Here is a 16814-nt window from a genome sequence, read left to right as displayed (position 1 = left end):
GGAAATGGTCTTCCAACAATCTTGAAGGAGTTCCCAGAGATGCTTAGCACTTGTTGGCCCTTTTGCCTTCACTCTGCGGTCCAGTTCACCCCAAACCATCTCGATTGGGTTCAGGTCTGGTGACTGTGGAGGCCAGGTCATCTGGCGTAGCACCCCATCACCCTCCTTCTTGGTCAAATAGCCCTTACACAGCCTGGAGGTGTGTTTGGGGTCATTGTCCTGTTGAAAAAATAAATGATGGTCCAACTAAACGCAAACCGGATGGAATAGCATGCAGCTGCGAGATGCTGTGGTAGCCATGCTGGTTCAGTATGCCTTCAATTTTGAATAAATCCCTAACAGTGTCACCAGCAAAGCACCTCACACCATCACACTTCCTCCTCCATGCTTCACGGTGGGAACCAGGCATGTAGAGTCCATCCGTTCACCTTTTCTGCGTCGCACAAAGACACGATGGTTTGAACCAAAGATCTCAAATTTGGACTCATCAGACCAAAGCACAGATTTCCACTGGTCTAATGTCCATTCCTTGTGTTCTTTAGCCCAAACAAGTCTCTTCTGCTTGTTGCCTGTCTTTAGCAGTGGTTTCCTACCAGCTATTTTACCATGAAGGCCTGCTGCACAAAGTCTCCTCTTAACAGTTGTTGAAGAGATGGGTCTGCTGCTAGAGCTCTGTGTGGCATTGACCTGGTCTCTAATCTGAGCTGCTGTTAACCTGCGATTTCTGAGGCTGGTGACTCGGATAAACTTATCCTCAGAAGCAGAGGTGACTCTTGGTCTTCCTTTCCTGGGGCAGTCCTCATGTGAGCCAGTTTCTTTGTAGCGCTTGATGGTTTTTGCAACTGCACTTGGGGACACTTTCAAAGTTTGCCCAATTTTTCGGACTGACTGACCTTTATTTCTTAAAGTAATGATGACCACTCGTTTTTCTTTACTTAGAATTTGTATTATGGCAAGAAAAAAAAGCAGCTAACAGTCTATTCAGTAGGACTATCAGCTGTGTATCCACCTGATGGTCCCAACCCCATTTATAAGGCAAGAAATCCCACTTATTAAACCTGACAGGGCACACCTGTGAAGTGAAAACCATTTCCGGTGACTACCTCTTGAAGCTCATCAAGAGAATGCCAAGAGTGTGCAAAGCAGTCATCAAAGCAAAAGGTGGCTACTTTGAAGAACCTAGAATATAAGACATATTTTCAGTTGTTTCACACTTTTTTGTTAAGTATATAATTCCACATGTGTTAATTCATAGTTTTGATGCCTCCAGTGTGAATGTACAATTTTCATAGTCATGAAAAAACAGAAAAATCTTTAAATGAGAAGGTGTGTCCAAACTTTTGGTCTGTACTGTATATACATAATACATAAAAATTTATATGGTCATCCTTTTTGCCCAAGTACAACTTCAGAGATGGTTAATTAAGTTTCCGGAACAGAAATTGTCTGAGGCTCAATTCTCTGCTGGCAGATGTTATTTCAAGTAGAAAAACTACCTTTAGGCCTCATTTATATGTCAGTTTTTCCACATACTTGTTCCATCAGTGTTTTTTTATGTACAGATAGAGAGAGACCTTTTCTGTAGAAACTCTCCAATCCTCCTCTAGATCTCAAAACTCATCAAAAAAGGAGTTTCTGCTCTGAAAAGTCAGCAAAAAGACAGTGTGCACATAGCCTTACTGGAAGACTGACTCCTCAGTAACCAGGCAGCTAGGAGAACATTGTCTCAGAAGATCTTTGCTCTGTATAAGAAACAGAGGGTCTTCCAACTACAATTTTTTTTGGAAGGCAGAATCAACCCCTTTTTGGCCAATGGAACCATCATCCAGCATGAATGGGTAGATAAAAATAGGCATCTTTTAAACCCATTGTGGCTAAGAGCATGTAATTTTGGATTAACCGAATTGTGGTCTTTACACAGGAGGATGTATATGTAGGCAGTGTCTATTCTTATTAATTTTATAGGATTATAAGTGGATAGGTTGAATGGCCACAAGGGTCACCAGACCTTATCCAGAGGGGCTTTTTGATTTTGGGAAGTTAACAATGACTAGTTATATTCAAGAATACCATGAACAGTTGATAATAAGATTAATAAAAGTACACCAAGAAATGAATGCCAATAAAGAACTTTGTGCCAAAGTGTGCAAAAATTAGCAAAGAGCAAATAGTGATGGCAGCCTATTCAAACATAGAAGAAATGGTACGTAATTATTATATGATTCATTAACTATTACTGAAACTGTATGCTTATTATATTTACTAATTTAAACTGTATACCTTCCGTAGTTTTGATCTTGAACCATCTATACACAATTCAACAGATCAAACGTCATTTATCAGTGTACGGTATGAACCGTTTGCACTAAGTAGTCAAGAATAGTGCCCTACACCTTGCTCCGTTACTGGAATGGCAGTCCCCCAGGTGGACTAACTTCAATACACCTTCTACAATTATTTGAAGAACTGGAAAATTGTGTTAAAATCAGAAATCTTTAAAACAGCATTGGAAACCAACTCTACTCTGCAGCCATTCTTGATGGTAGTTAGGATCCGGGAATTTTTTGTGAAAAGTTCCCACAGGTGAGTCAAGTTTAATAATCTCCCTCCAACTTTTATGCAATAAAATGTTCCTTATTTAGCCGATTGGGATGGAGGATGAAATCTCTGCCTCTGCTTCCTGTAAATCCAACACCTCATTTTCCCCTTACCCTGGTATTCAAGGATTTTATTTCTGGAAGGACGAAAATATTTGTGGGGACCTGAACAGGCTACTCTCCAGTGAATTACATCTCGACTTCTTCTTTTGCTCTTCAAATTCTTGAAAGAACTGCTGACTAGCTTTCCTACTAAGCCAACAGCATAAAGTTTGGTTTTAGAAATTGGGTCACCTTGCCAGTGCGATCGTCTTGCAGAGCTGAACGGGACCTCCCCATGACCCGCCACGCGTATTGACTCTTTAGCAGCATCTACGAAGTGTCCAGCAGGTAGTTTAAGAGGAACCTGTCACCTTGGAAAACGCTATTTACCTACAGATAGAGTTAATCTGTGCCAGAACAAGGTGTCAAAGTGCCAGAGAGTGCTTACAGTCACTGCTCACTCTGCTGTGAACAAGGACAGAAGCCGCTTCAAGCATGCTCCCTTGACTGAAAGTCGGCGGCTCTCGGGGGGAAATAAGTTTATTTCTCCCCAGTAGACGCATTTTCAGTAATGTGGGAGGTCAGCATTGCAATGCTATTTACCTGCAGATTAACTCCATATCTGCAGGTAAATAGTGTTTACCGATGAGATACTATCCTCTCAAGCACAGGAATACAAATTATTTTCATAATGTACTTCCTACCAACATTTTTAAGCCAATTTAACCATATGAAGAGGATCCTGCATCATTAGCAGCAATATTAGACTTCAAAAAAGGGCAGCAGAGGCATGGCACATCCTACAAAGCAACCACCAGACCAAAAGTTCACAGGAGTGTGAGGAGTCTTCAAAAGGTAGTCTTCTGTACCACTTGTACATAACTTTTTGTGCTTTTGTCACATATTTTTCCATCTTTAGTGGATTCTTCATTTTCCTGGAAACCACTAGCTTTCTTTTCGGTTGCTACCTTCCACTCATGAATAGTAAAAACTGATTTCTTGCAAAGTGTGAGAACAACAAACATTTTGGAAGACCATGATTCTACCTTCACTGTACTGGGATGTCTGGAAATTGCACCAAGCAAGGAACGTGGCAGGTCAGATCCTGGAGGCCCAATGAGAGCAGCTCCTCAGCATGACCAAGAGTCATCAGAGATCTGGGTGTCAAAGCACAGCTAGAAATCCAGGGTAATCCATCTATAAGAACACAGATCCTGCCACCAGGTACAGGAAAAGCACATAGACCTCTCATCCCTACCCTGATAGGACCAGAACATGGAAAGAGGTTTTAATCTCCTGGCTGTCCTGTTCTGACGAGTGAAACATCTATGCCACCACTGTGGTGTATGGTAAAACATGAGTAACGATTTGGGTTTAAAGGGATACTATCAAATCCTGATGATTAACGCATTTTAACACGTCATTCCTGTTCACAATAAGCCATCATGCATGAATATATGAGAAATAATACTACTTTTGTCCATTGTATGAGTTCTATCCTGTATATTTCACCAGTTTTCTCTTGTGAAAACTTTCAGGTGTCTCTGAGCTAGTGGGTGAAGACTAACTGCTATGATGCCCCCTTTACTCAGAAGGAGATTCTACTGCCCTCTCTCTATTGATACAATACATGTTAAAAGGGCAATGAACACAGAATTTGGTGAAGTTCAATCATCGGTTCAGATGTGACATATCTTCAAAGATTTGATTTCTGTGCCGAGTATAATTATTACTTCTACATTACACAACAATCACAGTCTTCCCAGGTTTCCAGCGCGACTCCGGTCGTCTTCTCACTCACGTGAGTGAAATTCCACACTGCCGAATGACACTGGGGTCTGTGTGTGAGCGGGTTGTTCCTTTTACAACGTAAAAATGTCTCGTTCTGACGCTTGAAATCTTTGGGCCTGATTCACCAAAACTGTTATGTCAGTATTCTGGCATAAAATGCTTAAAAACTATTGAAAGCAACTCGAAGCTGTGCAAAAATTGTGATTTTTAGAATTCTCATTCCATTGTTGCCCAACTTTTGGCAAAATGGACTAACCTGGAACAGAGGTCTGGCGACCGATGCTCGTTACATTCATGATAGGCAGCAGCGTTCACGGTCACAAAACTTAATCCATCAGAGACTGGAGTGGGATTTGTGGCGAGGTGTCTGCCACTTATCCGACGCCCCTGATTCATGAAGATGCATTTACCTCTTCATGAATTAGGAGGCTCTGACTAACACATCCCCTCATCAAGACTGGCGAGAACAATGCAGGTCATTGTCTTCTGTCAACCATGGTTGCTAACCTGGAAACAAAATCAGTCATCATCGCTTTGCATCAACTGGCTTTACAAGCAAGGACATTGCTCCTTCTAAGATCACCCTTAAATCAACAAATCAATTGGATCATCACAAACTTCAAAACGGTGCAATTGTTGTGAAGAAGCCTTCAAGGTGCCCAAGAAAGTCCAGCAAAAGCCAGGACAATCTCTTAAAAAGGATTCAGCTATGGGATTGTGTTAACACGAGTGCAGAGCTTGCTCAGACATGGCAGCAGGCAGATGTCAGTCAAGGGCAACAAAAAAAACAGATTAGACAAGAATGGGTTGTCGGACAGTATTTGGCTCAGAAACTGATACCCAGCTGTCAGGGTGAACTGTAGAAGCAATGAAAAATAAGGGACATCTCTATAAATATTTCCATAAACTGTATATATTTGTCAATAAAAGTTAACTTTCACAAGTCCCACAATGGTATCCCATATGAATAATAATAGTGATAACATAACTCCAAAGATATGATATAACAACAACTTGTATATTGGAAATAGATTGGTCCAAAAAACAAGAAACTGAGTTTGCAAAATCATAAAATGTAACTTTTATTGAAATAAAATTACAACACTGGAAAAGTGTGGCTAAAAGAATACACCAGTATACTTCATGTGATGGGTATAGTCACCAAATGACATTCAAAATACTATTCCAAAAATGCAACACCAGGCATAAATAATGGTATGCAGATATATATGAAAAATAGCTACACTCTACCAGATCACTTATTATAGTTGCAAAAGCAATCCTATATTATCAAAATTGGTATAAATGGGCAAAAATAGCAAAAAAATGAACTCTAAATTATATGTGAAGCGTATAGAGCCATAGTGTTCATTACCTGGTGAGCTAATGGACAGCTAATGAATGTACGTACGGGACAACCACCCACACCTATACTGGTGTATTCTTTTAGCCACACTTATCCAGTGTTGTAATTTTATTTCAATAAAAGTTAAATTTTATGATTTAGCAAACTCAGTTTCTTGTGTTTTGGACCAATCTTTTTCCAATATACAAGTTGTTGTTATTATATGTGATCACTATTATTATTCATATGGGATACCATTGTGGGACTTGTGAAAGTTAATATTTATATCCTGTTTTATAACAGATTTAGTTCCAAGAGTATGGACCTCAAAGCCAGGATGCAGTCTTAGTAGGATAAGGCTTGTGATCTATTCAAACCCACTACTTCATTTGTTTTTAATTCTACACAGAACGAACATAAAGAGCTTTTTAAAAAGTATAGAAATTTACTGCAGAAAAAGATCAAAATATGGTGGACTAAAGACTCTTTGGATAATTATCTTAAACAAAAAATTATTCCCAGGGGGTTAAGAATCCAATTATTCCCTACATTTGGTTTGGAAGATGTCGAACTGAACAAAAAATGGGAAATGGCGGCTTCATCCTGTTCATTGACATTTATTTGGAAGTGCATTGAGGTGAAGGGTGCATTGCTGGAAAAGGAAAAAAAAACAAAAAAACAAAACTCTTTAAATCTCTTAATTTGCGAGTGTGAACGAGCTGAGTGTGACCGGAGCGTAAGTGCGAACGAAAGTAAGTGTGTGACTTGTTTTTCAGTGACTTGGATTCAGGGAGTTTGGAAGGGAGGACTTTGGACTGAATTGCTGTCTGTATTTCATTAATTCTTTGCTTTTCTTTTTACTTAACATTCTGTCTATTGCAATCCCCATTAGGAAATGAGCTCCATTATTGACAATGCTATCCAGTGTACATCTTGCCACATGTATGCATTCCTTGAACAGCCGGTCGGGGTTGCTTACTGCTGCGCGAGATGTGTGCACGTTGTGCGTTTGGAAGCCCAGATACTGGATCTAAATGAGCAGCTGGCAACACTGAGATCCATTGACAACATGGAAAGGAGTCTGCTGCTCACTGAGCAGCAGCTCACTGGGGTAGATGTGGGGGGAGTGTGGTAGTCAGGAGCTGCAGGACAGTGAGGCTGCTAGTTGGGTTACAGTTAGATGGGGGGATAGAGGGAAGAGTGCCAGGGAGGCTAGTCCTGATCTGGCACACCCAAATAAGTTTGCAAAGTTGGCAGATGAGGGGAGTGATGGTACAGGAGTAGCACTGCTGCAGCAAGGCATGTCCCCTGAAAGCCGGAGGAGTGTCAGCTCCAGTAAAGAGGGAAACAGGAGAGTAGGGCAGGCCAGGCAGGTGCTGGTAGTGGGGGACTCAATTATTAGGGGAACAGATAGGGCAATCTGTCACAAAGACAGGGATCGTCGAACAGTGTGCTGCCTACCTGGCGCTCGAGTCCGGCACGTCGCTGATCAGGTTGACAGATTACTGGAGGGGCTGGTGAGGACCCAGCGGTCATGGTGCACATTGGCACAAATGACAAAGTTAAAGGTAGGTGGAAGGTCCTTAAAGATGATTTCAGGGAATTAGGCTGCAAGCTGAAAGCAAGGACCTCCAAGGTGGTATTCTCAGAAATACTACCGGTACCACGCCAGAGAGGCAACGGGAGATTAGAGAGATAAATAAGTGGCTCAAGAACTGGTGTAGGAAGGAGAGATTTGGGTTCCTGGAGAACTGGGCCGACTTCTCAGTTGGCTACAGACTCTACGCTAGGGACCGGCTGCACCATAATGGGGAGGGTGCAGCTGTGCTGGGGGAGAAAATGGCTAGAAGGTTGGAGGAGTGTTTAAACTAGGGATTGGGGGGGGGGGGTATTCATTTTATAGGTGGGGAGATAGTGCACAAATAAAGAAATTGGGGGTGGGGTTAGAACAGTCAATAATGTAAGAAGGAATAGAGGTACAGAGAGATACATAAAATGCATGTACACTAATGCCAGAAGCCTCACCAACAAAATGGAGGAATTAGAATTAATTTTGTTGGAAAATAATTATGACATGGTAGGGATATCTGAGACGTGGCTGGACGAGAGCCATGACTGGGCAGTTAATTTACAGGGCTATAGTCTCTTCAGAAATGACCATACAAACAAGCGAGGGGGGGGGGGGGTTTATATGTAAAATCGTCCTTAAAACCTGTCTTGCGGGAGGATATATGTGAATCTAATGAAAATGTAGAGTCCTTATGGGTGGAGATAAGGGGAGGGGGGAAAAAATAATAAATTACTGATAGGGGTTTGTTATAGGTCTCCAAAAATAATGGAAGTAGCGGAGAATATCCTCGTAAAGCAAATAGATGAAGCAGCGACTCAAGGAGAAGTCATTATTATGGGAGACTTCAACTACCTTGAAATACATTGGGGGACAGAAACATGTAGTTCAAGCAAAGGTAATAGGTTTTTGACAACTATGAGAGACAATTACCTTTCACAACTGGTTCAGGACCCAACAAAAGGGGGGCACTGCTAGACCTAATATTAACCAATAGGCTAGACCGCATATCAAATATACGAGTTGGGGGTCACTTGGGTAATAGTGATCACAAAATAATAAGTTTTCATGTAACCTTTAATAAGATGTGTAGTAGAGGGGTTACAAGGACACTAAACTTCAGGAAGGCTAACTTCCAACGGTTGAGAGATGATCTTAGTGCAATAAACTGGGACGATATCCTGAGACATAAAGCTACACAAAGCAAATGGGAGACATTTATTAACACCCTGAATAGGACCTGTGCACAATATATACCCTATGGGAATAAACATGCTAGAAATAGGAGACCATTATGGCAAAATAGAGCTGTAAGGGGCGCAATAAGTGACAAAAAGAAAGCATTTAGAGAACTAAAGCAAGTAGGTAGTGATGATGCATTAAATAAATATAGAAAATTAAATAAATTATGTAAAAAACAAATCAAGGCAGCAAAGATTGAGGCAGAGAGAATCATTGCCAGAGAAAGTAAAAATAACCCCAAAATATTCTTTAACTACATAAATAGTAAAAAACTAAATAATGATAGTGTTGGCCCCCTTAAAAATAGTCTGGGTGAAATGGTGGATGAGGAAAAAGCGAATATGCAAAATGATTTTTTTTCAATCGTATTTACACAAGAAAATCGCATGACAGAAAACATGATTAGTGATAACAAAAATTCTCCATTAAATGTCACTTGCTTAACCCAGCAGGAAGTATGGCGGTGTCTAAAAATCACTAAAGTTGACAAATCCCCGGGCCCGGATGGGATACACCCGCGAGTACTGCAGGAATTAAGTAACGTCATAGATAGACCATTATTTTTAATCTTTAAAGATTCCATAATAACAGGGTCTGTACCACAGGACTGGCGTATAGCAAATGTGGTGCCAATATTCAAAAAGGGGACAAAAACCGAACTTGGAAATTATAGGCCAGTAAGCTTAACCTCTACTGTGGGTAAAATCCTGGAGGGTTTCCTAAGAGATGCTATACTAGAGTATCTGAAGAAGAATAACCTCATGACCCAATATCAACATGGGTTTACAAGGGACCGTTCCTGTCAAACTAATCTGATCAGTATTTATGAGGAGGCAAGTTCTGGACTGGACCAAGGAAATGCAGTGAATGTTGTGTATATGGACTTTTCAAAAGCTTTTGATACGGTTCCACACAAAAGGTTGATACATAAAATGAGAACATTGGGGATAGGGGAAAATATATGTATGTGGGTTAAGAATTGGCTCAGTGATAGGAAACAAAGGGTGGTTTTTAATGGAACACACTCAGACTGGGTCTCAGTTAACAGTGGGGTACCACAGGGGTCAGCATTGGGCCCCCTTCTTTTTAACATATTTAATTAATGACGTTGTAGGGGGCATACAGAGTAGTATTTCAATATTTGCAGATGACACTAAACTCTGCAGGGTAATCAATACAGAGGAGGACAATTTTATATTACAGGAGGATCTATGTAAACTAGAAGCTTGGGCTGATAAATGGCAAATGAGCTTTAATGGGGATAAATGTAAGGTAATGCACTTGGGCAGAGGAAATAAAATGTATAATTATATGCTTAATTGTAAAACACCGGGCAAAACTGTCACTGAAAAAGACCTGGGTGTATTGGTGAACGACAAGCTCATGTTTAGTGGCCAGTGTCAGGCAGCTGCTGCAAAGGCAAATAAAATAATGGGATGCATTAAAAGAGGCATAGATGCTCATGAGGAGAACATAATTTTACCTCTATACAAGTCACTAGTGCGACCACACTTTGAATACTGTGTACAGTTCTGGTCTCCGGTGTATAAGAGACATAGCTGAACTAGAGAGGGTGCAGAGAAGAGCAACCAAGGTTATTAGAGGACTGGTGGTCTGCAATACCAAGACAGGTTATTACACTTAGGGTTATTTACTGTGGAAAAAAGAAGGCTTAGGGGTGATCTTATTACTATGTACAAGTATATGAGGGGACAGTACAAAGACCTTTCTACTGATCTTTTTACTCTGAGGCCTGAGACGGGGACAAGGGGGCATCTTCTATGTCTGGAGGAAAGAAGGTTTAATCATAATCACAGACTGGGATTCTTTACTGTAAGAGCAGTGAGACTATGGAACTCTGCCGCATGATGTTGTAATGAGTGATTCACTGTTAAAATTTAATAAGGGCCTGGATGCCTTTCTTGAAAAGTATAATATTACGGGTTATAAATACTAGATTCCTTGATAGGGCGTTGATCCAGGGAACTAGTCTGATTGTCGTATTGAGTCGGGAAGGAATTTTTTTCCCCAATGTGGAGCTTAGTGTTTGCCACATGTTTTTTTTTTGCCTTCCTCTGGATCAACATGTTAGGCTATGGGTTGAACTAGATGGACTTAGCCTTCCTTCAACCTTAAGAACTATGTTACTATGTTATTGAAATTATCAATGAAAGGAATACCATTATACTGGGAGAAATTGATCAAGAATTGGATCAAATCCATAAACAAATGTCACGTGATATTCCAGCCGAAATGCTGGAAAAAATTTTTCTTGACATGAATAAAGAGATGGAAAAATGGGAGGATAACATTAGTAAAATGAAATCCAAAAAATATCTACGAAACATTGGGGATTATGAAAATAAGAGAGTATTCCGCTGGCAATACAAAAAAGTGGATGAGAAAAACAAAATGATGAGAAACTCTTCCATATCATCTACGTCATCGATGGCCAGTAATGCTACTTCAAGCTTTGAACATGAAATTTCCACTAGTCGACCTATGCGTACAAGAAATGGTGAAAAGAGTAAATTACGTGAGGATTATGGATCAACCCACAGTCACAAACGTAATAATCAACCCAAGGTAATAAATTTATCCACTCATGTCCTTACACAACAACAAATGTATGTGTAATCCTATACGCTTCACATATAATTTAGAGTTCATTTTTTTGCTATTTTAGCCCATTTATACCAATTTTGATAATATAGGATTGCTTTTGCAACTATAATAACAGTGATATGGTAGAGTGTAGCTATATATCTGCATACCATTAATTATGCCTGGTGTTGCATTTTTGGAATAGTATTTTGAATGTCATTTGGTGACGATACCCATCACATGAAGTATACTGGTGTATTCTTTTAGCCACACTTATCCAGTGTTGTAATTTTATTTCAATAAAAGTTAAATTTTATGATTTTGCAAACTCAGTTTCTTGTTTTTTGGACCAATCTATTTCCAATATACAAGTTGTTAATATTTTGACAATAAAAGTGTAAAAAAAATAATAAAATGCTGATAACTACTTCAGTAACCAGAGAAACATCCAACTAAGATCCAGGACTGTGGAGTCTGGAGTCGGTGTCCATTTTGCTGGAGTCGGTATAAAATGGATCGACCTAGACTCCTAAAATATATAGTAAATTGGGTACAGTAGTATTATGCAGGATGTGCTGTAAATGTTTTCATAATCATTTGGGAAAGTTATGAAATGTCCTATAAATGTCTGTTCTGTTCCTGATCTAAGGATCTGGGCTTTTAGTTGAGCTGAATCTGTGCTGCACTTTATGTACACGCTCAGTAGTGAGGCAGTGAGATGAATCTGTGCTGCACTTTATGTACACGCTCAGTAGTGAGGCAGTGAGATGAATCTGTGCTGCACTTTATGTACACGCTCAGTAGTGAGGCAGTGAGATGAATCTGTGCTGCACTTTATGTACACGCTCAGTAGTGAGGCAGTGAGATGAATCTGTGCTGCACTTTATGTACACGCTCAGTAGTGAGGCAGTGAGATGAATCTGTGCTGCACTTTATGTACACGCTCAGTAGTGAGGCAGTGAGATGAATCTGTGCTGCACTTTATGTACACGCTCAGTAGTGAGGCAGTGAGATGAATCTGTGCTGCACTTTATGTACACGCTCAGTAGTGAGATGAATCTGTGCTGCACTTTATGTACACGCTCAGTAGTGAGGCAGTGAGATGAATCTGTGCTGCACTTTATGTACATGCTCAGTAGTGAGATGAATCTGTGCTGCACTTTATGTACACGCTCAGTAGTGAGGCAGTGAGATGAATCTGTGCTGCACTTTATGTACACGCTCAGTAGTGAGGCCGTGAGATGAATCTGTGCTGTACTTTATGTACACGCTCAGTAGTGAGGCAGTGAGATAAATCTGTGCTGTACTTTATGTACACGCTCAGTAGTGAGGCAGTGAGATAAATCTGTGCTGTACTTTATGTACACGCTCAGTAGTGAGGCAGTGAGATGAATCTGTGCTGCACTTTATGTACACGCTCAGTAGTGAGGCCATGAGATGAATCTGTGCTGCACTTTATGTACACGCTCAGTAGTGAGGCAGGGCTGTGGAGGCGGGGAAATTGAGGAGTCTGAGTTGGTGGTTTGTTTTACTGACTCCACAGGCCAGCTAGGATCTAAAAACACCAAAGAATCAAACCTTGTTAAAAATGAAATGTTTGCCAGTGTGAAAACTTTTGCCAATTAACGTACTCAGCTACACTGTTTCACTATGTACCGCTAAGCTGTATCACTGGCACTACGATGCATGGCTGTGTGGCACTAGATACAGCACCGCAAGTTATCATTGTGTGGCTCCGACCCTTCCCCCGGGGGCCGCCAGGCAGCGGGGGCGCTCCGACCCTTCCCCCGGGGGCCGCCAGGCAGCGGGGGCGCTCCGACCCTTCCCCCGGGGGCCGCCAGGCAGCGGGGGCGCTCCGACCCTCCCCCCGGGGGCCGCCAGGCAGCGGGGGCGCTCCGACCCTCCCCCCGGGGGCCGCCAGGCAGCGGGGGCGCTCCGACCCTTCCCCCGGGGGCCACCAGGCAGCGGGGGCGCTCCGACCCTCCCCCCGGGGGCCGCCAGGCAGCGGGGGCGCTCCGACCCTCCCCCCGGGGGCCGCCAGGCAGCGGGGGCGCTCCGACCCTCCCCCCGGGGGCCGCCAGGCAGCGGGGGCGCTCCGACCCTTCCCCCGGGGGCCGCCAGGCAGCGGGGGCGCTCCGACCCTTCCCCCGGGGGCCGCCAGGCAGCGGGGGCGCTCCGACCCTTCCCCCGGGGGCCGCCAGGCAGCGGGGGCGCTCCGACCCTCCCCCCGGGGGCCGCCAGGCAGCGGGGGCGCTCCGACCCTCCCCCCGGGGGCCGCCAGGCAGCGGGGGCGCTCCGACCCTTCCCCTGGGGGCCGCCAGGCAGCGGGGCGCTCCGACCCCCAGTCACACACGAGCCGTCTGGTGCTTGTGCCCCCATTAGTTTGGGCTATGCCCCGCACTCACTCGTCCTCCTTCATGACGCCGTCCTCGGTGATGGGCCGGACTGGGGCTATGTGGCCGGTGTCGGTGCTGTAGTTGTGGAAACACACCGTCAGCTTCTCGTCAAAGTCGTTGACCAGATCCTCCATGGACTTGAAGCCCCCCATGATGTCCCCCGAGAAGTTGTTGTCCAGCTCGGTCAGGTCCTCCAGGGAGCTCCGGCCGCCCACCGGGGGATCCGCTCCGGGGCACGGACCGGGGGAGTTGGAGTTCACATGATCCAGACGGTTCTTCGTCCCAGGAGAAGAGGACGGAGGACGGAACTCATAGAAGTCCTGCCAGTCCTCGTCAAACTGTGCGAGCGGCGCCGCCATGTCCGTGCGGGGGTCCCGGGCTCCGTGAGCTGGAGGGGGCGCTCCCGACACCCCCACTGATTCTGGACTGGTGGCTGCACTCCCGAACGTGACACAAGCCGACACTCCGGCCACCCGTCCGACCTCTCGGTATCAGAGGCGGCACGTCCTGTCACTGACTGTAGTGCGGGCAGAGCACTGGACGTCCTTGCGGGAGCTAAGCCTTGAATGAAGGGGAATGTGGGAGGAGTCAGTGCACGTCATGCGGGAGGAGGCAGCGCGGCGGCCATGTTGGCTTCTGGCAGGACGTCACTCGTGTTTACAACTGAGGGGAGCAGTCACGTGACTTGTGGCTTTCTGGCTCTGTTTGTTTTCTGTGAGAACTTTTCCTTGTGTCCGTAGCAGAAATATGACAGTCAGCCGTGGCATGGCGGGTAATGCTTGCCTGCTCCTAAACATTATTCATAAAGACATAGGACGCGTTATAGCCACAAGGGCAACCATAGTAACAGCCCCCATTAACTCTGAGCTCCCCTATAAACAGCCAGAGGCGCCCAGCCCGAAGAATCGGTGTCAGCAGAGTCCTTGCATTCTGGAAAGCAATGCGTCTAAGGCCGTGTTCCCAATGGGATTTCCCATAATCTTGAAAAACGATGGCATTAGGCCGGGTTCACACAGCGCAGATTCAGTGCAGCTTTTATACACAGATGTATAAACTGAAATCAGTGTTTCTGCCTGAAAAATGTTCTATTTTCCTCAGTTATCTATACATTATTTTCTGCAGAAACACAAAACAACAGCTGCTCAGTGGAATAACAGGCGGATGTAAGGATCCCCATAGATATAAATGGGTAAAATCCACACCAAGAAGTTGCATTTCCTAAACAGAAATAACATGCTGTGGATGGAGTCACACGTGGCATAGTGGGTGCAGATTTTGAGATAGTATAGTAATAATTTTTATTTCTATAGCGCCAACATATTCCGCAGCGTTTTACATTTCGGAGGTAACAGAATAACACATAATTCAACAAGAGTGAGGTCCCTGCTCTCCAGCTTACAGTCTATGGGGAAATAGGGGGGACACGAAAGGTGAATGGTAAAAAACGCTTGTATTGTACGGACCAGTCATCAATAAAATACATAGGAGGATTCACATAACACTGCATGAACCGATCACCAGATAGTATCATTACAAGTACAGAGGGCTAATAACTGATGGGGGTGTGTGAACAGATGCTACGGGGGTCCTGATTTTAAAGAAAGTTTTGTAAGAACAAAACAAGGTTAGTTATATCAGTGAGGTGAGGCGATAGGCCAGTCTAAAGAAATGCATATGTAGGCCACGCTTAAAACTGATATTGGGGCTTCATCGAATTGTCCTGGGTAGTGCATTCCAGAGAAATGGCGCAGCACGTGAGAAGTCTTGGAGATAGGAGTGGGAGGTTCAGATTGTGGAGGATGTTAGTCTTAGGTTATTAGCAGAAAAGAGCACAAGTAGGGTGCTAGACTGAGACGAGGGAGGAGATGTAAAGATGTAGGGTGGTGCTGAACCATGGAGAACTTTGTGCGTGAGAGTGATAAGTTTATATTGGACTCTATATTGAATGGCAACCAGTGCAATGACTGGCACAGAGTAGAGGCATCGGTGTAGCGGTTGGAAAGGCTTCACTATTCAGGATGGATTGGAGAGGGGAGAGTTTAGTAAAAGGAAGACTGATTAGAGAGTTGCAATAGTCCAGATGACAATGAATAAGGGACACAGTAAGGCTGTGTGCCCACGTAGCGTTTTTCAAGCGTATATGCTGCGGAATTTCCGCAGCGTAAACGCTTGAAAAACGCATGTATATCCGCACCCCATGGTCCCCAATGGCATTCCGCAATGTCAATGCCCATGCTGCGGATTTTTCCGCAGCGTATATGCTGCGGTCAAAAATCCGCAGCATGTTCATTAATTTTGCGGAAGCGCAGCGGAATCAATGTGCGGATGGTACCCAAGTCTGGATGAGAGGAGACTCTCATCCAGACCTGGGTACCAAAGAACCTGTAAAAAAAAGAATAAAATAAAGTTTATACTTATCTTCTGATGTTTTCCCTCCGTCGCGCTGTTGTCTGAAGGACCTGCCACGTCATTGAGTCATGTGACCCACCACATGACTCAATGACGTCACCGCAGGTCCTGCACACAACAGCGTGAGCCGCTCAAGCCTCCGGACGGGGCAGAGAATGCATCAGAAGGTGAGTATAAAGTTTATTTTTTTATTTTTTACCATTCTGAACAAGTTGTCAAGCACTTTTCCAAGTGATGCTTGGAGAAGTGCTTGATAACCCGCATGCGGAAATGCATGCAAAGACGCCTCACAAACGCTTCTACCTGGCGGGAAAACCGCATGTAATATCCGCATGCGATTTTCCCGCCAGGGAGAAGCATAAAAAATATGCTTCAGGTCTGCAACGTGGGCACATAGCCTAAGAGTTTTTGCAAAGATAAGAAAAGAATTCTAGAGATGTTTTGGAGGTATAGGTGACATGAGCAAGGGAGTGATCGGACGTAGGAGGTGAATGAAAAATCTGAGGGAAATATGACCCCAAAACAGCGGGCGTGATGCTTGGAGTTTTGGTCCAACTAAATGAAATTGCAAGATCGGATATACTGTAGTTAGGCTACAAAGGTGCATCTAGGTTTTATTTAATTATTTATTTTACTCACTTATATAGCGCCACTAATTCCACAGCGCTTTACAGACATTATGGGAACTGTCCCCATTGGGGCTCTCAATCTAGATTCCCTATCACTATGTCTTTTGGAGTGTGGGAGGAAACTGGAAAGGGGAGAACATACGAACTCCTTGCAGATGTTGTTTTCTGGTGCCCCTACCCCCCCCAAGCACA

The 16814-nt window shown here is 43.7% G+C and overlaps 1 protein-coding gene across 4 annotated transcripts in view; it reads right to left on the bottom strand.

Moving 5' to 3' along the window:
- FEZ2 (fasciculation and elongation protein zeta 2) overlaps positions 1-14179 on the bottom strand; it is a 68102-nt gene extending 53923 nt beyond the window's left edge. For all 4 annotated transcript variants that reach the window (XR_012318099.1, XM_073672560.1, XM_073672559.1 and 1 more), the window contains exon 1: positions 13594-14179. Coding sequence is in view for 3 of the 4 variants with exons in the window: in XM_073672560.1 (XP_073528661.1) it covers positions 13594-13943 (350 nt within the window). In the remaining variant the exon portion in view is untranslated. The remainder of the gene's footprint in view (positions 1-13593) is intronic.
- Positions 14180-16814: the final 2635 nt, after the last annotated feature.

Source organism: Phyllobates terribilis, unplaced genomic scaffold (assembly GCF_046119375.1).
Source record: "Phyllobates terribilis strain yellow unplaced genomic scaffold, ASM4611937v1 Scaffold_3__8_contigs__length_932513732, whole genome shotgun sequence".
NCBI classification, from domain to species: Eukaryota; Metazoa; Chordata; class Amphibia; order Anura; family Dendrobatidae; genus Phyllobates; species Phyllobates terribilis.
The sequence above is the reverse complement of the archived record's forward strand: the minus strand, read 5'-3'. Positions and strand labels throughout refer to the sequence as shown.